General features: G+C 38.9%; 1 protein-coding gene across 2 annotated transcripts; it reads right to left on the bottom strand.

The window, feature by feature from the left end:
- Positions 1 to 688: 688 nt before the first annotated feature.
- SLC39A9 (solute carrier family 39 member 9) lies at positions 689 to 23,716 on the bottom strand. 2 transcript variants are annotated; one of them, XR_003398490.1, is made up of 8 exons: positions 23,466 to 23,716; positions 18,146 to 18,254; positions 13,073 to 13,264; positions 10,624 to 10,692; positions 9,404 to 9,489; positions 8,185 to 8,319; positions 5,977 to 6,493; positions 689 to 2,819 (listed from the first exon to the last, which is right to left on the bottom strand). XR_003398490.1 is itself a non-coding variant. In XM_026849473.1 (7 exons), the coding sequence occupies exons 1-7, from the start codon at positions 23,559 to 23,561 to the stop codon at positions 6,263 to 6,265; spliced, it is 918 nt and encodes a 305-aa protein (XP_026705274.1). In that variant the 5' UTR covers positions 23,562 to 23,716; the 3' UTR covers positions 689 to 6,262. The 2 variants fall into 2 exon arrangements, 1 of the variants encoding a protein (XP_026705274.1); XM_026849473.1 differs by having other exon boundaries at positions 689 to 6,493.
- Between the last annotated feature and the right edge of the window lie 6 nt (positions 23,717 to 23,722).

The raw sequence follows: 23,722 nt of genomic DNA, 5'->3' as shown, positions 1-23,722 counted from the left end.
CAATATACACAAATACCTGAAAAGAGGGTGCAAAGAGGCTGAAGCAGGCTCTGTTTAGTGCCTCCCACTGACAGGACAAGAGGCAGTGGGCACACACAAACACAAGAGCACTTTTTTAATGTGTTACTGAGCACTGAAACAGGTTGCCCAGGGAAGTTGTGGAGTCACCCTCCCTAAAGATCTGCAAAAGCTGCCTGTGTCCAGGCAGTCTCAGCAGCGGGGTTGTTGGATCAGATGGTTCCAGAGGTCCCCTCCCAGCCTCCACCACGCTACAATTGGAGCTCTGGGCTGCACTTTGTGACAGTTTCAGACCACTTATTTGCAAATGCCACAGATCTACCTACAGATCTGACAAGCCTACACAGGTCTTTCCTTAGGGACTGCCTTGTGATAGGCAGTCAACTTCCTAGTTCTTTCAAGGATCCCAATTCCCATTCTCATCCTTTCCCTAAATCCTGGCAGTAAGCATAAGATGCTGCAGTGGTACTAACTTTCTTTTACAAACCCCTAACAGCAGACACACAACAGGACATGCTTTCACAAGAGGCAAGCACCTTTCTGTTTTTTCACATTTGCCCCTTCAATTTATTAATTTACTTGTGCCCTACATGTGTTTTAAAATGTTAAATCCAGTCCCAACCAAATTTGGTAAAGCAACATTTTCAGAGTTGTTTAATTGTGGCTGTTCTTTTTAAAGTTGCATCTTTAAAAAAAAATATTGATATTTTATATGGAAAGTTTGCCCCTTCTACAATCACAGTATACAATGAGCAACTGATTGGATTTTTTTTACAGTCTTGAATAAAACCTTTAAACCCTAAAAATATGGCATAGTTTCCTATAGGAAGAAAAGTTTTTTTAAAAAGACTGTCCTGGAAAGTTTTGTTCAGATAAGACAAAATTAATTTTCAAAGCTCTCCTCATATCCCCTGCCTGGGCGTCTCAGAGACCACTGCTAAAATTTAATTTCCAACTATTGTTTGCAACTCAAAATTATGTCAGAGGCAAATAAAACCCTTCCAGAGAAGTTCAGAAGCCTGTAAAGGTAATTTTTTTTCACAGCAAGAACACAATCCATTCTCAGTTACAAGGACTGCCATGACTAGCATTAAAACCTTGTGTAGTTATGGCTTAAATGTAGGCTTTCATTTGATTGTACCCTGCAGGAAGAAGGTAAACTGCCTTCCAGGAAACCTGTTGATAGTGAACCCTGAGAGCTAAACTGAAGAGCTATGAACAGGTAAGCAGTAGCATCATGGGGCAGTCACAAGGAAAGCTGAGCTGTGACTCAGTGCCTGAAAACAGGAAGAAGATGGGAGGAAAAAAAACAACCCACCAACCCACAGAACACATAGAAGAGAGATTTCACCACCAGTTTTCCCCTTAACACAGAAACAAAAGCAGGATAGAGTTTTCTTCACATCTTTGCATGCATGTTTAAGATTGACTTTTATTCTAAATCACACAGAAGCACATATATATGGGAAAGGCTACTTTATCACAAAGTCTCCAAAAAGAACGGAGGGACTCGGTGTTTGCATTTTGGGTTTGGGGCTGACAAGATTGCTTTCATTCAATCCTGTGCCGTTTTCTTTAGCCCCAACATGCCCTTCAGCCTTTTAAGTGTGGCCTGGAGCCATCTTGAGCCAATCACCTCCTTATGGCCCCCAAAGGTCTCTGCCTTGTAAGCTTCAGAGATTCCCCTGGGGGTGGGGGAAGAGATAGCTTCAGGGCAATGCCAACTCCTAAACACAGTGGGAGACAGTTGTCAAATGCCTCTCAAGCAGAGATGTCAAATCATTTCTGTATTTATACCTCTAAACCCAATCATACGCTTGTCCAAACCAACCTGCTAGACTGCCTCCCAACAAGCAGTTTCACACTTCACGTTTGCATGAGGTGCTCAGACATTATGAAGAAAAGCAGCAAACACACTTATACAAAAATAAAATGTACTGTCTGCACAGCTTGCATCCCATTTTTAAGACTGTCATTTCTCTTTGTCGGAGCTGTCACAAAACCCCATGCAGTAAATGACAAGCCAACTCTGAAGCACTGCACCTAGTAAAAATTTAATATAATAAAACAAATTGAAAACAGCAACATTATTTTAACCATTCACAATTAAAGTGGAAAAATTATAAGGCAGCCATTCATGGAATGATTTTGTGTACAAATGGTCTGGAAAAAGAGACATTAAAATTACAGTCCCGTACATGGAGTCAGGTAAACAGCAATGACCACGCAATGTTTTTCCCCGGAAAGCCAAGGCTGCTAATAGATGTAATAAAAGGACAGTAAGGGAAAAAAAAAATAAAATAAGTTTGAGGTGAACAGGACTCTGAAATTAATCATAAAGAGTCTGAAATTCATCATAAACTTTTTCACCGTAACGCAACTACTCCTCCTTCTTCCACCCCCAGAATAATACAAATACACTTCCCTCCTCTTCTTCCCAAGTCCCAGCACAGAACGGGAAGGGAGCAGCAGCAACATTTATTCCATAGCATCTCTCTCTTATTCTGCATAGAGCTGATACCACGTGGACACATCTGCTACTGTCAAAAGCTCCTGAAAGGCTCTGAACTAAAAAGAGTTCCTGAACAAACATAGTAATTTTCCTGGGTCTCCTGGGTAACATTAGCCTTTTAAACAATTCACCTGGAAATGGTTCTTTGAAAGTCAACAGCAGGTTTCTGTGTTTAACACCTGGCCATCTGACATGCCACAACTATCAAAAATTCCCATCTTGGTGTGACAGCTCTGCCATCCTCACTTAAGTTAAATGTCAATGCAGCTTCTGCATCTGTCATCAGCTGCTGTAAAAGAAATATTTCCCCTCTTTACATAAGGAACAACAAAAGAATTGGAACAGTAGGTAAAGCACCTGAACACACTGGGATCAATGGAAATAGCTTTAGTCCAATTCCTATCACCAATTAAGAAATCATTAACTCGAAAAAAACATCTGATAAGAAGATTACAGATTTCCTAGAGGGATTTACAGAAGGAAAGGGGAGACATGACTGGAGTTACCTGCTAGACCTGATGCCACCTACCTCACAGTAGAAAACACAGGCAGAGATGGCTATTACAGGGAGAATAAGAGGAATTTGTTTGCACCACGGTCCCCTGAGGAGTAGAAAATGATGCCAGATGGCCCTGACTACATGCAGTGCTTGGATTTACTGTGACAGATGGGGAGATAGGTAAAAAAAAAAAAGGGCTATGATAAAATGGTCCATTTTATTTAACTCATTAAAATACTCTGCTTCAAGAAAATAATCCTCCCCATAGAACTAACAATTTGGAAAGGTTTGATCACTTGAAATTTTACATTCTCCTTATCACATAACCAAAAGCTTCCTTAGTTACTGTAGATTCAGCTACAGAATTAAAAATAATAGTTCACCACAGATAACAGAGACAGACAAAAGAAAATGCTGTTGCTGCTTCAAAATGGGTAGGAAAAAAATACCAAAAAAACACAGAAGTCTTCTATCACTTAACCAAGTGCCAAAGTGAAAAGTACGTGTTATGAGAAATTTTGTGCCAATTTTAAGTTGCCAATGTTTCCATTTAAAATCCCTCACCTGCTGCTATAACTTGGCTTCTACAGTTCATGAATCATTAAACCAAGTATTAACATTTCTGGTGGCTGCCCCAGAAACTGGAAGCCTGGTATGATGGAAAAAAAAAGACAACAAGACCTCTGAGCAGTGGCACCTCCTATGACTAATATGCCAGAAGTTATGTCAGCAGTGCAAAGGCTGGCTGCCACATTGCCATCAGTACACATCAATCCATATAAGAAGGTACTGCCCACACGCTCCAACACTGGAACAAAAGCTGGAAATGGGACCTTACCTCAGTATCTCCCTAAACCCTTGCTATTGTTACACACAAAATGAGGCTGAAGTGGAACACAGTCAGGATGTCAGTTTAACTGGTGAGGTGCCGTGCAAGTGCCAGATGACAGTTTAAAGAAAAAAACCTTATTGTTTTACAAAATGTAAGCATCTGGTGCTGCATGAAGCTATCTCCTGCTTCCACTGCAAATCTTGCAAACTCTCCAGCTTTTGGAAAGAGTTATGTGGAAAGATTAAGCAAGGTAAAATAGTGACATTATCAAAGAAGATAATTAGGTAGAAATCAGGAAGAACACTGGGAGCTCTGGTGTAAACATCCCTGTGTATCATTTGCATGTGTCAGTAACCTGTACCATCAAACATTTTAAACAGGTAACTTATTAGTTTGCATATGCATGTTTTAAAAAAAAGTTTAAAAATGTACAGGAGAAGATTTCATCCACATCACTAATTTTGCAGTGGCTTTTCAGAACAGAATTCACTTTTGAAGGTCCAGTGTCAGAAATGCTTGTTCAGGCATGATACATTAATTCTATCTGGAAATACTGTCTTGCAGAAATATATGATTTCTAACAAGTTTGCATTGATTTTATATAGTAAAACACAAAAATAAACATGCAATCCTGGGGATCACTACTAGGTTCAATCCTGTGATACCCCTGTACTGTTGCCAAGCCAACAGACAAAGCAATCACTAGTCCAAGAACCAGACCATACCCATTGCTGAGCTAGTAGACAAACAGGACAAAGACAAAAATGTAAAGAATTGCAGCACAATGGCCTGGGTAGTATAAGTAATAAATCACATGAAAAACAGAGACACTCATTCAAATGGAAACAAGAAGCACTTCAGTTAAGAAGATATTTCAAGCCTTGAAAATACATTTTGAACAAAAAAAAAAAATCAAAAGAAAAATTTATTTGGCAATGTTATCTTTAAAAAGTGCAGATGGAGTATAGCTTAAAAAGGGTACGGTATTAAAAAGTTTTCCCCTAAAGAAGTAATTTTATCTTGAGTCTGTGCATGTCAAACATTTATTACTTTTCAAATGCACTACAGTTATTAGAGTATAATATATTTTGCATAAGAGAAATGGTTCCTGACAAGAGAAGGCTGTGCCTTGGAAAGGGAGAGATCTTTTATCACTCTTCTGCAGTGAGAGGCATCAGCAGTTAGCAATAAATCCTCTAGCAGATTCACCAAAACTAATGTTTATCAGTAAGAGGTGAATGCACAATTCCCAAGGGAAAAGCAAAAATGTCCAACAGGTCCACTGGGAACCCACCAGTTTGGGTTTTTGTTTGTTGGGTTATTTTGTTCAGAACTGCTTTAGAAACACTTCGAATTCTATCTGCAGTATAAATATGTAACTAAACGTCTTGTTAGCCTTAATACCTTTTATTTAGTTTTTAAAAAGCCATACACCCCTAGATTTCAGCAGTTCAGACTTCTGAAAATGAGCTAGTGAAGTTTTCTAGTCCCTCAACAGCTGTCTCCATTAGATTTCTACTCCTCAGAGCCCAGAACAGCTCAATTTCGAAGGACACTATGGGTATCTCTCTCGACAGTAGCAGTAGTGTAATCACAGTACCCAATACCTAATTCCTGGTAACAGTTTTGGTGCCTATACTTTACTGACTTCGCAGAAGACCATCTCCCAAGAAATACTGCCTTTTAAAAATTTATTCACAATTGCATGAATAATCAAAACACTATTCTCCTTGCTTCCATCCCTTGTCGTAAATAATGGAATACACTGCAAAATTCATTTGCACTTTCTTAACCAGCTCATTTTGTACTCTAATCCTATGCTGTCTGCATAATTTCTTTCCTATCAGTGACACTTCTGTGACAATAGCAGTGTTATCCAGAGTTCCAAATGCAGCCCATTTCTGCAATACAATTAGTGACAAACATCACAAGGACCAGTCGCGTTGTCAGGACAACAGAGAACCAATGGGGGAGAGCCCCCTTCTTCATTAGTAAGACTTCAACCTCTCAGAAGGCAGCCATCCTTTGTTTTTATTCTCAGCTGTGAAAACTGAATTGCAGGATACTTTGGTGATTGCAATTTTGTGATGAGTCACTATGTTCTTCCCTGCTCACCTTTCTTAAACTCCAAATTCCATCTTCCCTGAGAATAGGGCCAGAAGTAACAATTAAAATAGCAAATGTCTTCAGAAAAGAAAGTTACATAGAATTTATGTCCGGCTGCCAAAGTACATTTTGCTACACTAAAAACTTTGCCAGTATTCCTCATTTTGCAATCAAGGTTCCCTCTGAACTCCATAAAGTGGATGGGATGGATGATGGTAAGAGACAATGATAAAGGGAGCAGCCAACATTTACTGCTCATGTCAGATCGAGGAGGAGACCAGTGAAATTCGAGCATTTAGTGATGGTGTCCAATGGACAAAACTAGAGGAATAAGGCATCCTAATACGAGGGCTGCCACCTCCAGACGACTGAGTCCTTTTCCTCCAGTTGATTCAGGTTTATGGCTATGAGCAATTCCTCCTACTTCCGGGAGAACGTGAACTGTAGCAACATAAAGAAAAGTCCCAGCAGAAAACAACATAGCAACTCCGGTGGCATTGACTTCTGAAAGGGCTTCTTTGCTGCTCTGAAATGGAAAAACAGAAAGAGTAGAAAAAATTAGGATAAGCAGACGTTCTTCAACCAATAATAAAAAAATTCTGTAAGTTCCAGACACAGGAGAACTTCTATCAACTCTTGTTCTCTCACAATGACAGTGGTTTAATGAGTTGGTTTGTGTCTTTCACCTTAAGTGTAGCAACTGGCATTCTAAAGTTGATGGGGGGGGGGGGGCAAAAAGATGCGCCTCATCGTAGTTAACTTCAGACTTCTAGGAAGCTTTACAAAAGAAGAAAGTCACTGCCTGTGCAGAAGCACATCTCATAGCAACATATAAAATGTCAAAATGACAAGTGTGCTTTGGAAAAAGTTCAGACTGAAAAGCCACAAATTTTTAGGAAGGATGCTCAAGATTAACCTCCTTTTTCTACACAAATTGTTCAAGTTGGCTTTAAATATCTGGTCCCCTGCTGGTCAGTGCAAGATTTGCTAGATTTAAGTCCCAAGTCACCATTCCTTTAATATCACATTTGTATGTAATGAGTAAACACCCAAAACTTTTCCAGAATTTTCATGCAAACTTCATAAAGAAATGCATCTTCTGGATCAAAACTGAGCATCTCTTCACATTCACACCAGGATCAAGATCTACACATCATTAAATGTCATGAAATGCAAACCCACACATATCAGTTTCAAAATGCTTCTTGAATAATTTCCAACTCAAGTGTGATGTTAGTTCTCTGGTTACTTCTCCCAAGAGTGGAGGATACACCTTCTGCTCTAGAACTATGCAACCACTGTGACAGCCCTTATGCCTTATCAATTCTCTGTTCGTCCTGAAGTGCAAAATGCAAAACCAACTCTCAGTAAGCCTACACCAAAAGAATGCTCAGACAGCATTCTTATTTCTATTTACAAACCCAACCCTTTCTGCTGCCTCCTGTACTGCAATATCAAATATAACTCTTTTCCAGCAAGTAAAGGGATTAATCCTGATGATTTACTTAATCTTTCTTCTCATGCCTTGAGTTTCATGAGATCATGTGTCAGATTCTTTACAACACACCACCATAGTGTGTCGCCAGCATGGCCCAAGGCAGTTGGAAACACAGGAGTGCCGCAGGAAATGCTAGAAGCAAAAACATTTAATTTGGACAGAGATGATACACTCACGTGCAGTGGCCCATTTCACGGGCCATTTGTAATACAGAGCCAAGACAAGACTATGCTTTAAGGAGTATGAGAAGCAAAAAGGCTGTTTTAGCTGAGGATTCAACTTCTGACACAAAATGAAAAAGACTCTGAACATACAGGGCCAATTCTGGGATGGCAGGAGAAACCAGCAAAGATTATTTTCTACCTGAATATTAAAATAATAATACATGCAGCAACACTGAAAATTACTCAGTTATATAGTCATCAGATAAAACCTGTTATATGAGTAAATTGTTCTCAGCAGGGAGCGGCAGAAAGGAGAAGACAGAAATCAGCCTTCTAAAAAAAGCTATATAAAACTCTCTAGAGGAGTAGTATCACTGGCTCTGATGGAAAGCATGGGTTACTTTTTGTTTCACACTTTCACATTGCTACCTTTTTCTCTCCATTCTGCTAAATTTTAAGCAGTTTGGAATTATGTTCTATGAAACTTATATGATATTCATTTCCCCAAACTCCACCACTAAACTACGTTTTGGGGAGAACAAATCACAGACCTACCTTGCTTAGCCCTAAGTATGTCACCATTGACATAACAGGTGCTGCTAACGCAAAGACCAGCAAGTGTTTTCTAATTCGATTCCGTTCCAGCCCAGCGTGCATCAGGAAGGAAACCAGGCCAAAGGCAGCTGGTGCCTGCAAAACCAATATTCATTGGTAATACAATACCTTCTAAAATCCCCCGAAATCTCAGATAAAGTTGAAATACAACTTAGTACATTGAAATGCACCGAATTGGAAGAAATTCAGGGAGAGCACAAGCATGTTGCAGTTAATCCAAATCAATAGAATTCTGTAAACTGTCCTACCTTATTAACAGTACCTAATGAAAACTCCTGTTCTGGCTATCAGAGTTCACATATTTCTGTAGTCACTATAAATATTAAGACGTTCAATCGGACTTGAGTCATTGCTATAACCCCTAAGTCTCCATTAACTCATGTATTTTCTTTTTCCATCCTGATATAACTACATATCTTTAGATGGACAGTTTATCTACAGCAGAAAAATTCTACAGTTAATGTAGAGGGGGGAAAAACTCCCAAAGATAGATAACTGTCAGCCTCCACATGAACAAAGACTTAAGAGCTCTTTTGAGTAGTTCATCATTCAGTTTCATTTCTGTTCCCACTGGGAAGTAAACAAATACTTCCTTCTCCCTCTGCTGGCATTCAATTTCTTATCCACAAGGCATTGCTGTCCTACTACTCATGGAATTTACTATATTTTTGCTCACAGACAATAGCAGTCCACCCTGACATTTTTGAGATAAGACAAACTAAAATATATTGAGCAATTTTTATACACAGAAATTTTTTTTAAGCCTAGAAGGAAACCATGGGTGAAGAAAAAAAGATGAGAAAGACAAAAGCATCAATCAGGATCAGAAGCCTAGAAAAATAAAAAAAGACACCAGAGTAGAACATTTCTCTTTCCATACCAAGTATTTCTTGATAATCTTTCATAGGAGAAATTTTCTCCTTCTAAAATTGTACCATTTCACAAGTCAGTTAATTTGAACATTACAGATAATAAAAGCAAGTTTTGCTTGGCAATAGCCATAAACTAAGCATCCTTGAAGCTGTACTACTAACCTGTCATTTCAAGGGCATTACACATTTCCATATTACACCACTAAAGAAACTTAAGGACTTTAGTAATTTCTGTATGCTTTAATAGTCTTTTAAAGAACAAATAAGGGTTTTTTCGGATGACTTACCTTGTGCAACATAATCGCAACAAACACTATCAACTGGACACTAGTCTGAGAAGTAGAAGCTGCTGCACCCAATGCAACACCATCAGCTGAAACAGGAGTGCAAATTCACAGATTATTGCTCCACATCAGTTTCAGCTTTCCCAACCCCTCAATGGCTTGACAGTACAAATCATGTTGATTTTAGAAGTCCTGTTACTCAAAATGCCATTAACAATACCAACCCCACACATGATTCACTTCCTTTTGTTTGTAAAGCCACAATTTCAGGATAATCAACCCTCAACAGGAGCTGTCTTGTATTTCCAAGACTACAAAAAACATACTGAGAATCTATTCAGTATTGACACATTGTGACAAATTAAAACCAGGTAACAAGTTTAGTTATTTTAGTCTTCTGTAGTAGAAATGGCTTCTTGTCAAAATATTAAAAATCTGCTTCAGATTCTAGCATTACAAGAATTTTAATTGCTACCGTTTAAATGAATTTTCAGATATAAATACTACTGTAAATACTATTTTTTTACCATTTAACATAAATATATTGTCTAAATGAAATAGGAAATGGATACTATATTTAAGATACAGACATTTCATTTAGTGAAAAAATATCTTTTGATCAACATCTTATGACCTACCTAGACAATAACCTTCAGCAGGAGAGATTAAAAAGCATCATATTTATACTACACACATATAGCGAAGAATTACACCATGAACACAGGATGACTGCCACACATGCGTAACTTCCTCAGTCTTTGAAATCCAGCCCAAATGTGCTTCAGTCAGATCTTTTCACTCCACCCTATAAAGGTGCTTTTTTCCACAATATTTTTTTAACCAATATTATTTTTAAAAACACAGGTCAACTGACAAGCAAACCCAAAGGTGTTTCATACTACTTATCAAACATGTTAGCATGTATTGAAATTTAGCAGCTAAAGCAGCCAGCAAAGGAATTGAAGAGGCAGAGAGTGAACGTCCCACAACTTTTCAGACAAGAAAAATAAACAAGTGAAAATACTCTTTCCAAATAAAACTCCATGGAACATTCTGAGCACTGGAGTATGTTTTCCCAGTAAGTTTTGGGGAAGATCCTTAGTTCTCCCCACCTTGGTTTGTTGGGGTTTTTTTTGTATAAAAAGCCACCTTCAAAAACAAAACCCAAGAGCCACAGAGCAAAAGAAGCCCCTGTCAAGTGCTAACAATCGGTCCCACATTACCTGCAGCATGGACTACTAGTCCCAGTGTTGTGGTGATTTTGGAGTTGCCCGATCTTGCAGCTTCTGGATCTGAAACGGTCATGAGGAAAAGTTAGGATAACAAGAGCAAATACATATATTATGCTGGAAGAAAAATTGTAAGTATCACTGCACACGTATCTACCAGCTGCTTAAGCAGTTATATTCAAAACTACCAATTTTTGTATTTCTGCATTAGATTTGCTGTACAATACTCTGATACCTTCAAATCACCTGAAGTTCTGCCAACAAACAAGGCACAGAATCACAGACAACTCTTTGCAATTTACAGGATCACTGATACAGGCAGAAGCAGTTGTTTTTAACATCCTGAAGCCAAAAGTTCTATTCTACTAAGGGGAAGGAAAGCTAGTTTTGCATCCCCGGAAACCAGAGCTGCTCCAAGAGTCAGGATGATTTTTCCCCACATGGTTCAATGTTGGCATTTTCATTCTGGTGACAGTCTGAAGCAGTCTCTGTTGCACTGATTCTCTGGCAATTCCTAGTAAGTAATAAATTCTACTTGTCATGTCAGCAGTTGCAAAGAGTTTCCTCCAACCTTATACACCAGAGGTGAAATGCAGTCAGTGCTGCTTGCTATCAGGTGTTTTGAGTGCAATTGTTTGACAACTACTCTGAGGACATTTGCAGGTCACCTCATTACACAGCACAAAGGACAATATCCACCACAATAAAACTGTTACAAAGAATCACTGCAATGAACAGGGCAGATAAATCCTACACCAGTATAAAAACATCTTATTCAACTGCTTAACTCCAAACAGTTGAACAACCCTTACTTTAATACGTTAGTGGTCAGTAAACTGACTGCAAGCACACTTACACAACTACTTTAATAAGTCTGCGAAGCCACCAAAATGGAAAGTCCAGTTCTGTTCCTTTCCTCCTGCCTGTCCTCCCACCCTTCAGTCTCTCTCTTCATGCCCAAGCACCCATGTAGTTGCCCAGTGAGTCAGATCAGGGAAGTGAGCTGGCCAAAAACTAGTGTATTCTGTTCAGTCAGGTGGATCTTCTGAATCAAGAGGACCTTATTTAGCAATTAATTGCATAAGTTGCATGTCAGATAGGAGGAGATATTAACAAAGAACTTCTCCTTTAAATTTGTTTTGGATTGACCAGAACTAAACATACTCAAAGATAGAGTCAGATTTGATTTCATACCTCCATTCTGGCCTACAGAATCTGTCTAGTTTAGACAAACTAAAATCTAGCCACTTGGGAGATAATAAAGCTACCAGACATTGGTTCAAATGAGAAAAAAGTGTTTTTCTTTGGTAGCTTCAAAAAACTTCACAAAAATACTACTACATTTCCTGTGACAGAGGTACAGACTAGATGAAACTTTACTTAGTATTATTTTTTATAGTGTATATCTAACACAGATCATACCCCCTTTTCTCCTGGTACTTGCTCTGATCAGACATAGGAAAGGGTCATAACCTGTACAAACCAAGGATTCACCTAGCAGTTGCTCACCTGCATTCCCCTTGTCATCCTCACTGCCACTGTTTCCTTCGAAAAGTTCTGGAAAACAACTAGCCATGGCTGTGGCTCCATTTATGCTTCTCCAGGAGCACAAAGGTGACACAGCCCTTGCACTGGCCTCCCATCTGTCCCACCACACTAACCCCATCCAAGCACTTGCACAGATGCACTATGAACTGCCAAGGATCCAACCAAAACACATCCCCTCTCCTTTGTATGCGTGTGTTTTACTTTTCCTTCAAGACCAATTCCTTAATTTCTGAGGACCAATCTCCCCTGATGGTGGAATTTATGTGAGAGAAAATTAGCAGCCAAAGGCAATAAAATACCTTGTCAGATGACAAAACAGCTTTAGTGTATTTCAAGCTACAGTCTGAGCATGAAGCCACAGGCAGGAAACAATGGCAGCTGTAGGCATTTGAGACTCTTGCAATAAAGTTGAGAAATCTTTGAACTAAGCTCACACTAGTGAGGCTCTAGACTAGTGTGTGAGCCCAGCTGTGCAGTTACAGTAAAGGAACAGAGCTTACATTTAGTAATTTAAGATAACTTCTTGTTTGTTGCAAATTTTACCTACATGTATGACAATTAAGTAGGAAAACAAACAAGATAAGACTAACCTGAAGCTTTTTGGAAAGCCAAAGAAATCCCCTATGGGTGATACTGTAAAACAGACAATAACTCAAGTGTCAAGTAACCCTCCACTCCACACTGTTCATGCTTGCACAGTTATTTCATGTTAGCAAAGCAAGCTCTCAAATTATGCTGAATTCCAGGATAGATTTCCAGCACAAACATTGCACACAGACCTTGCTTTATGTTTCTAAAATGCCTGCTGAAACTCTGGACATGACTGCTCAAATTAAATCCCAACAGCATTCAAAAAAATTGCAAGTGAGTGCAATTGAAGTGAATCTTTACTTACCATCTGTAGAGTGCACATGAGAGCTGCCTATCTGATCCACCAACAGCATGAAGACAAAGCCGAGGACAAGGGATACACCGATGTAGGCATGCAACCTGGAATGGTCATGGCCATATTCATGTACAACTGGGATTTCCGCTACTTTCTCAGACTCAATCACATGCTGCATCTCGCTCGCTTGGTGATGCTTCCCTGTGGGAGGCAAGCAAATGGATTAGGAGACGGGACTAAACATGGCATGGTCCCTTTTCTCCTCCTTTGCCAAAAGTATTCCTCATGCTTTCTTGGACAATACACAGAAGTCCTCATTTAACATCCTTCTTAGACCATTTTCTGAGGAAAACACACATTTGCCTGGTTGGCCTCCCCTCACACAACTTCAGTGTGGAAAAGCAAAGAGAACATTAAGCCTTGATAAGACAGGCTACTGTAAATGCTGAATTTTAAATAGAAATTTGTTGATAAGAATTGCCAGAAAATCCCTTTTTTAAATGAAGTTGCCAGATCTGTCAGTATTCAGAGATACTGTCAAGCAGTTAAGTCATAATCTTAAATGAGAAAATACAGGATGAAGAAATAAAATAGGTTCCAACCACTAAGAGATCTAACATAATCTTTAAGATGATCAACTTTATATCTCAAAGTAACATCAGTCTCTAGTTAAACAAGTTAGCATTGATACACTCCATTGATATGGACTAGAACAACAGTTAAGTCAGCACACTGTCCTACAAATGTCAGTACCATTCTACAAACCCAAAGTCCAAGCTCTGGGGTTGAATGTTGTGTGGTTTATTTCCTTTCCCTATTAAAACTTTAATTCCATGCCCTGCCAAAGACATTTACTTTGTCTCACTGAGCTACACTGAAATTAGGTGAGTTCCAAATGACTCCTAAAACCTAAGAAGGGGAAAGAAGATGGCTGGACAGTTTTTAAATTAGGCTTACATGGTATAAAATGCTTTATTTGGTGCACAGTTCATGATTTAAAAACATTTTCAAGTATTTCATAGGTTACTAACAGTGACATTGTCTAACTACAATGACTTTCAGAAAGCAGAGATGGAAAATAAGGAGGCGATTGGTGACGTGGCTGCACTAACTGTAAATTGTGTCTGACGAATTTGGTGGCCTTCTACAACAGGTTACAACACTGGTGGATAAGAGAAGAGCAACTGACATCATCTACCTGGACCTGTGCAAAGCTTTCGACACTGTCCTACACAACATCCTTGTCTCTAAATTGGATAGACATAGGTTTGACAAATGGACCACTTGGTGAATAAGGAATTGGCTGGATGGTCACACTGCAAGAGTTGTCATCAACAGCTCAATGTCCGAGTGGAGAGCAGCAACAAGTGGTGTTCCTCAGGAGTCAGTACTGGGAACAGTGTTGTTCAATATCTTTGTGTCACCAGACGGTGGGATCAAGTGCACCCTCAGCAGGTTTGCTGACAACACCAAGCTGTGTGGTGTGGTCAACACATAAGGGAAGGGATAGGCCATCCAGAGGGACCTGGACAGGCTGGAGAGGTGGCCTGTGCAAACCTCATGAAGTTCAACCAGACCAAGTGTAAGGTCCTGCACATGGGTTGGGGCAATGGCAAGCACGGATACAGGCTGGGCGATGAGTGGATTGAGAGCAGCCCTGAAGAGAAGGACTGGGGGGTATCAGTGGATGGAAAACTGACTCTGAGCCAGCAATGTGCGCTCACAGACCAGAAAGCCAACCATGTCCTGGGCTGCATCAAGAGAAGTGTGGCCAGCAGGTTGAGGGAGGTGATTCTCCCCCTCTATTCTGCTCTCCTGAGACCCCCCCCTGTAGTGCTGTGTCCAGCTCTGGGGCCCCCAACATACAAACGACATGGACCTGCTGGAGGAGGTCCAGAGGAGGCCACCAAGATGATCAGGGGGCTGGAGCACCTCCCCTGTGAGGACAGACTGAGAGAGTTGGGGGTGTTCACCTGGAGAAGAGAATGCTCCAGGGAGACCCTATAGCAGCCTTCCAGTACTTAAAAGATGGGGAGGGACTTTGTAAAAAGATGTGTAGTGATAGGACGAGGGGTGATGGCTTTAAACTCAAAGTGGGCAGATTTAGATTAGATACAAGGAAGAAATTCTTCCCTGTGAGGGTGGTGAGACTCTGGCACAGGCTGCCCAGAGAAGCTGTGGCTGCCCCCTCCCTGGCAGTGTTCAAGGCCAGGTTGGACGGGGCTTTGAGCAACCTGGGACAGTGGAAGGTGTCCCTGCCCATGGCAGGGGGGTTGGAACTGGATGGTCTTTAAGGTCCCTTCCAACCCAAACCATTCTCTGATTCTATGAATGTTACTGATTTTAATTTACTTTTTATCACATTTAACCATAAGAGAACTAATAATCTTGTTTCAACCTTGCATCTTTGAAGTCACTCTAGATAATTTATTTTTTTTTTAAGGAGAGTAACAGTGCAACTTTCATGCATTTAACTTTATTTAAAAAAGAATGGAAACAAACAAAATTAAGCACAGCATACATTAGGGCTTTCCCAACATCTGTGTCTTAAGTGACAAAAGTAAAACTCTTGTCATTTTGGGGAGGTCTTTTGGTTGGCAACTACTCTTCAGAAGTTTTAGACATTAACAGCAAAAACTTGACTTTAGCAAGTCATCTTCTTGCTGGAGTACTCATACATTATATTGGATGAAACACAAGTGTACATCCATCTCACTGTACAAAACATTGGCACAATACCACTACTACAGACAAAGCACATCAGATTAAGCTTGGGAGCCCTTGAAACAAACATATCTTTGCTGAACAAGATTGATCAAGAAAATAACTTTAGACCACACAAGATTATTGCAATCTGTATTAAAAAGTTAACTTTGCTTCAGATTATTTCAAGCCATAAAACATAGTGGGTAGGTCAGGGCAATCTTTCTGACAGCGGTTATCCAGTTTCACCAGTTAAAACAAAGGACTGAAGTCATCAAAGGAATTTTATTTGCTGGTAATAATCAAGCCAAAATTTCACTACACACATGCATAAATTTATGACCACATAATAATCTGAATCATCATACACTATTTGCCCTCAGCCTATAAGGTCAAAAATGAGTTATTTATTCTGTGGCCTGTGGGAAAATAGAGAAGTAAATCACTTTTGTATCAATGACAACCACCTGTTTTGATAACAAGCAACCAGTCTCAGAGTTAAATTACACTTGGAACTGGGAAAACAAAGACTTTTTTTTTCCTCCCAGTTACATGAATTTACCTCAATGTTCCCTTAGGCACCTTTCTAGGTTTAATTATGTAAATGGATGAATTTGCAAAAAACTAAAAAAAGCACTGAAAGCTTTTAAATTCTCACAATCTAAGCTTAACTTTGAATATCTTACCTTTGTAAGAAAAATACAGAAATTTGTTTTAGAAATACAGAAATTTTTTTTTGTAGTTATATCTATAATACCCATGAATTTTGCCTCTTTGCAATACAAAAAATATCTTTACAGACAGACTGGCTTTAGACATGATACTGTATTGAGTCTGAATTAATTCACAGAACAAGTTCTTTTTCCCTAGGTGAAGACTTCTGATATTACTACTGCAATAATGAGAAGTGCCTTTTCTCCACATACTAAACTAAGTTATAGAGCATACAGCTCTAAACAGCAGGCTATAGATTTCATACATGAACAGTATGCTCCATTTAGTGGGAAAAAAACTCCAAACGTTCACAGCAATTGTATTTACTGCCACCCATATCATTACAAGAAAAATGTAGTCTACTTGGAATTAAAATTGAATGGAGAGCAAATCCAGAACTACAGCTCATTAGAGATATCCTACATTACAGTGCACAAATTACAGTACAGTATAAAAGCATAATCAGAGGTTCCTTCATTTTATACATTATCTTCTGTTTACTTTAAACAGAACAACCTAATTTTAGTGGAAACTAAAACAGGATACATTAAAGCATATTACTAAAGAGAAATTAAAACGGTGTAGGAACAACAAAAAAACAGTAGTACAAGAAAAGCAGAGCATTACAATTATCTCTCAATCCCAGATTAGCAACAACGGTACATCAGACGCTTGCAAAGTTCTCTACAGCCTCAACTTTCTCGTCCTTTCTCCTGTGACCACTAAGTTGTTGCCATTTACCTTCAGGCAAATTTCTGATTCTGAGCATACTGGAAAAATCTCATACATTCAATGGTAATGTAATAGCACAAGACCCCAAGCTAAATCAAGATTTAAAGTGTGCTCCAAACAGAGGTAATGAGCCCTGACTATAGTAATGTCATAACCTCAAACTGAGGTTTACTAAGACTTTTGGGTATAAGACGTGCTCCACACTCACATCCCTACAAGACACATAATCGCTGTCAGCTTAGAGCTGTTCATTAGAGGCTATGAGGTTTTTAACACCAGCAACAGCAGACTACAACTGGACACCTGAACTTGGAAGTGCGTGCAGATATCTGCATGTAACAGATGCCATCACCCAAGAAAAAAATGCCTCCTACTCTGTGAATTAGCCCTATAGAGCCACAATTTTCAGCCAAATATATTAAGGTAACTTAATTCCAAGACACGCTTCAGCTTCAAAGGAGGAAATTCTTACAAGGGCAAGTATGTATAACCTATAAAACGCTTCCTGCCATTGCTTTAATAAGAAGCAATCTAAACTACAAAAAGCAACTGCAAGTAGTCCACAATTCCATTCTCTGCCAAAGGCATCCTTACACCTCCTTTGAAAGTGAAAGTTAAACTTTAACTCTCCCCAGAATAAGGAACACTACACATTAACTGGCATAAAAGTCTGTGGTTCCATGAACATAACAGTACCTGGATCACTCTACAAGAGCCATCGATCCACAGCATGATCACATCCCTCTGTCAAATCACCATAAACATGCAACATCATGCCTATGGCAGTTTTGTGGTTCTATGCCAATTTTGGGTCATGCTGCTGTGAAACCCTTCCACCAGTCTCATGTTAAAATCCCTAGAAACAAGCCCCAGTATATCATGCCACCATGACCTAAATTATCTTGAACAATGCCATCTGGGTTTGGTTCTTACCCTCCAAAATGTCTTCATAAAGTGCATGTACTCCTTCTGGCACAATGACAGCCAAGGCAGTTCCACACAGCAGCCCAGCACCCAGAACAGTCACCAGCTTTAGCCTCTCCTGCAAGCAAGTACAAAACAAGTATCATCTTTAAGAATGAAAATACTTTCTTTACTCTCCCTCGTTAACAGAGGTTGAGGCAGAGGGAAGGGGTGGGGAAGAAAATGATCCACAAAACCCGTTTCTGATTTCTATTCAACAGCCTCAGTTGAAAAGCCCTGTATTTCAAATTATTAACTTTTTGAAAAGTGAACATATCCGGTGTCCAATGTAGTCAACTGAATCAGGAAACAAAAGTTAAGGATGACCCCTCTGACTGTTAACATCAGACAAGAAACGAAATGTAGCATACTTGAAGAGAGCAAGAATTGCTACATTTGGCACTAATGATTATTGGGGTCTAATTCATACTCTAGGGCTTCAAACTGTAAAGCCTGCAAAGACAAAGATAGACTGAAAGTGCCTAAATTTTGAAGCATGTTTGCAACTGTTTTATCTCAATTCTGGGTTTGTTTTCAAATATATCTTTCCCACTAGAAATCACACTTAAACATGCAAGTTCCCTAAAATCTCTGCTAGATATGACAGAGCTCAAGATGAATTGCCTGTTCCCCCCCAAAATTCAACCTAAACAACAAAAGAAAAACTAAATTACCAAAGCAAAACCAGAAAGATAAGTGAACCAATAACGTAAATGCATCTACAGATACAAATACAGATAGTGTATCTACAGATACCAATAGTGAAAACTACTAAGTCAGCCATATTTATATAACAGAAAAGGTCTAAGAAAAATTTTAGGACTACAGAAAGAAAAAAGATCTCAGAAAAAAAATCAGCAGGAGCTCTACTTTCACCTACAGGTTCAGAGACACAGCAGAAATGAAGTTAAACTGTTACATGATAGCGGAACAGTCTCTAAACCTAACAGCCACTCTTGTGAAGAAGCTTAATATGAAGTCCTTAATACCACCATGCTTTCATGGCCTTCTATTTAATAGGGTATCATTGAAGAACAGACTTTCTTTAAAAAGATAAAACTGTGGATAAAAAAGTAATTTTAAGATACTTTTTTTGTACTTGAAAGATCTGATAATGTGTTCCATGTATTATAAAACCAAAATTTTTTAAAAAGTTTTAGAACTACAGTATCACAGCACTTCCAGAGGGTCAGGTAGCTACAAAATATGGCAGAAGGGACTGAATCCCCAAAATAGGTCCAAAACTGAAATTATAAAAAATAATTTAAGAGGACTTACTCAAATGAGAGTTTAAATGAGGCAACTGCACCAAACTGTAATGGTGCTAATATATATTTCATTACAATCTTTTTTTCTTTTTAATCTGATTAGGAGACACATAAATGCAGAACAGTGCTATTTGTTTTTACAACCATTTCTAAGCCTTCCAGTAGCATTTTAAAATGAGTTAAAGACTGTAAAGGCATTTAGGGCAATATAAAAATTATATGCCACTTTCCACGTAATTACAGACCATGGCAATCTCCTTTCCCCTCTGCAAAGACAGGTTGAAACTAATTTGCTATTTAAGTATTGCAAAACTGCAATTAAACCTTAACAAAAATATATAAACCTTATGCTTTTTATAGTATATTAAAGAAAAATAATTTCATTCATTTTTCAGGAAAAATTTCTACAAGATAAAAACCACACATATAAAGAGTTTATAGGTACTTGCTACTATTAGTAAGAGTAATCTTCCTAGTTATAGTCTAATTTTAGGCAAAAAGCTTAGAGGGATATTTATTGCTCCTCCCTCACCCCTCACAAACTGACTAAATTCTGTTTTCCCAATATAAGAACAGCTTACCTATTACTTTTTGCTTCCTTGTGACTACAACATTGACAGGCTAAAGTCAAAGCCATGTAATAAAAATACTATTATATAAACATCTAATAGACTCTAAAAATATGACAACTTGCAGAGGCTGCTTCTCATCGTTTCCATAAGAGCCTTCTATCACATGTAGCAACCACGGGAGTTTAGATCCTTGTAACAACTATGCAGCATACATTTTGCGGCAGAACCATCATCATCCTCTGTGCACAATGAGATGTCTGGGTGCTACCAAAATACTAACATTAACTACTGAGGACCTGGAGACAGAGGTCAGTGTTTGACTAAAGGTAACCACTTGTTGCCTATCCTTATTATGCCATCCATTCTCCTTCAGGCCCTGTAATGACAAGTCGTTTAACCACTGAAATTGGCAACACTTGCACAGAAGAAATAGAAGGCCCTAGAGAGATGCAAAACTACTTTTATGAAAGCAAGCCAAATGTGACCATAAGGAAACAATTACAGCATTACTGGGGGAAATTCAAACAGTAATATGGAAGAGATGAAAACACCTGTAAAGTTTCCACAAACATGCACTGCATACTGGCATATATAATAATTCTACTTGGTAAATTTTTTATACAGTGGCAATCTAAACGAACAGATAATCTTCAACACCCACTGTTCACAAAGTTGTTTTGCAAAAATATAGTATCTTACAAGGAAAAACAAGATTTATTTTTATACTGCAGCACTATCATCTCTTTTACATACATACACACAGGGAGAAAAAGCTTCAGAAGTAACACTGTTTTATTACAACTGCAAACACAGAGTACTGCATGCTTTCATTTGGGCGTCTGTGAATTTTAAAGATCCATGAAAATAATATATGCTAACAAGTTACTATTTCGAGAGAAGTCTACATCTCCTTTTCAGTACAAACCACTGCAATCTAAGAACTGCAGCCTACTCAGAGAAGCAAAAGTAATCTAGTTTTATCCAGGAAATGAAACCATTTCAGTTTCAAAAACACTTGCATCTCTCTTGTTAAAAACAAAAGCAATACAATAAATAGTGCTAAAAAACACGACAAAAAATCTTAAATTCCTCAAATTAGCAAGGTGTTCCACTGCTCAGTATTTGGTTTAAATCCGCATGGCACTGACACTCTTACCTGGACCTATCAAAAACTCACTTTCAGCAGCATGCAGTCTCATTCAAGTCAATACTGCCTGTCATACCAGCACAACACTCAAACTGCTAGAACTCAATTTATTTTTTACATTTAGACTACAACTTAAGAGATAGCTTCAAGAACGGGTATAGTGTTGTTTCCAACCCAAAATTAGCCCAACAGAGTACTGTAAATTAGGATTAAGCCAAGAGGGTACATCTGCACAGAGAAATAAAGTGAAGCTCTGTTCAGTCTGTACCTTTTTACCACCAATGTTTAATCATGTCTGGCTTTGCTGGAGTTTTATACTATCAAGAATATCCAAATCTAATTTTAAAAAATAGAAACTAGCATGAAATCAGAACACAACTGATAGGTTGCATGGCAGAAATCTCATCTGAAGGAACGTGTTAACACTAATGAATAATTTTATTGTTCTCCAGCATCTGGGGTATATTATGTACAGCATTCATTTTTGTCTTAACCACTATAAGTGGTTAAGTGGGAGGAGAAATGTTTCCTCACCAAGGCCATCTGCAAAACTTTTGGCAAACTAGAATGCACAGTCCAAACAGTCATTTCAGTTTGAAATTGTCCCTGTTGCAGAGCCCTAAGCAATCATTTAAAACAAACCAATTCTAACTCCAAACTAGAACAATTCCAGTAGTTAGAATTTGCACATAATTTGCAGAGAGATTCTGCTCCTCTTTTAAACAAGAATAGCATGTGGATCCTTAAAATATCTAATTTACATCAATTGTAAACTGAGTCAAGAACTTTTGAGAGTTTAAGATACAACAGTAAATTTGATTTTGCATGTGTGTACTGTTGGTAAAATACTGTGGACACAAAAGGCTAATAAGTACGTGAATACTGCTTATGCAGAGTGCTGGGTTTGGATCTACAACATATCTGTATTCCCATAGCTGTTAGGAGCCCACTGATTCAACTATATATAAACAAACCACATCAACACAGATCAAGAACTCTACCTTCAAACAACACTGAATATAAAGTCAGAGACAACAGGTGAATATCCGTACCTATATTAGGAAATGCAAGATTAAATTTTAAAAAGATACAGTATTAGAGTGCTAGGCAGTGTTCTCAGCAAATTTGCAATAAAATACTTCATAAGCTTCAGAGCAAAAGTGAGTTTTGAAAAGCAAGACAGTGGAAGCGACAGCACTGAAGACATACAAAGGAAGGTCCATCAAAGCATCAGACAAAGCACTGGCAAAACAGGACTATGCTAATGTTTATGTAAAGACTTCAGAATACATTGCCATGTTTCGATCCATTTACTGAATTGTACTATTTCCAACAAGAACAGTCTTTTCCATGTTGCTCAGGGTCTACTAATCCCAAAGCCTCCTGATAACAACAAGACCAAAAGACAGGTGCAATCAGCTCTATGATCTGATGCAGGAACAGGTCACACCTCCTCCAGCACTTTGCTTTCCAAAACCAGCACTGCTCCCAGCAGAAATGGGAAACCCCTCATAAGAGAGTTCTTACTATGTTAGAACAACTAAAGTCTCACTACACCACACCTCTATACAACAATCATTTGGAAAGAGAAAAACCCGTCGGGCATCAGAGGTTATTAGGAGACTTTAAGAGACTGTGACAATCATCCTCACCTCAATAATCGTTTTGTAGAAGCACCTACATACATTTACTTCTAAACTCCTGTATTGCTTGGGAATTAATTCAATCTATGAAAGCCTCTCTCTCCTTTAACAATATAGTACTATATACAAGATATTTTTCTAAAATAATGCCTTGAGTTACATGGGACAGTAACGTAGCTTGAAGCTGCAATGTAATCAAAGAGCTAAAGCTTAATTTTCAGCACCACAGACTGTGAACAAAATTGGGAACCAAACCAATTTTTTGAGAACATTCTCGGAATTGCTTTTAAAAGCCCTAATTTGATAGCCCATAGACACGTACTAACAGTTAATCTGACTTCAGTAGTTTTTGACATAAGCTTCTAAGAATAACCACGTCCAGCTCCTATCATGACCTTCCACTACATGCTAAGACTTCGCCTCATCTGTAGCGAAGACGCTTGGCTCAAAGATGACTTTTATACACGCTGTAGAACAAGCATAACATTACACTGTGATTTTGAATTAAAATTAATATCGCATTCACAACTTCCTCAAAAAACTTTTAAAGTTGCTACACCACCCCTAACAGCACTGCCGTACTGGTAAGGGGACAGCATGAATTCCTCCGTCTAGTTTCTCCCATAGCAACCAACGAACAGTTTGGCGAAGCTGTCTTACCTCGGAAAAATTAACTGCCAAAGGGATAATTCCTGCCACATAGCAGGCGACCAGCATGGCCAGAGACAGCAGGCAGATAGAGTGGAAGTCATCCATTTCGCTGCTTTCTGTCCAGTCCCTTAAAGTGAAATTCAACAGCAACTTTTCCACCTCGCCTCGCACGCCTTAACCCGTGCAGACACCGAGCTCCCAGGAAAGGCTTTCAGCCATGTCTCTCTTGCCCGGCGGCTCCGGCCGGCTCGGCCCCCAGCGGCGAC

The sequence above is a fragment of the Athene cunicularia genome (assembly GCF_003259725.1).
Source record: "Athene cunicularia isolate RWA chromosome 5 unlocalized genomic scaffold, athCun1 chr5_part1, whole genome shotgun sequence".
NCBI lineage: Eukaryota > Metazoa > Chordata > Aves > Strigiformes > Strigidae > Athene > Athene cunicularia.
Note: the sequence above shows the minus strand (reverse complement) of the source record. Positions and strands in the feature narration are given on the sequence as shown.

Coding starts and splice junctions, on each gene's coding strand:
- SLC39A9 (XM_026849473.1), bottom strand. CDS start 23,561: ATGGATGACTTCCACTCTATCTGCCTGCTGTCTCTGGCCATGCTGGTC. Junction 13,265..18,145: donor TTATGAAGACATTTTGGAGG/GTAAGAACCAAA, acceptor TGCCTCCCACAG/GGAAGCATCACCAAGCGAGC. Junction 6,494..8,184: donor CATACTTAGGGCTAAGCAAG/GTAGGTCTGTGA, acceptor TTTCCATTTCAG/AGCAGCAAAGAAGCCCTTTC.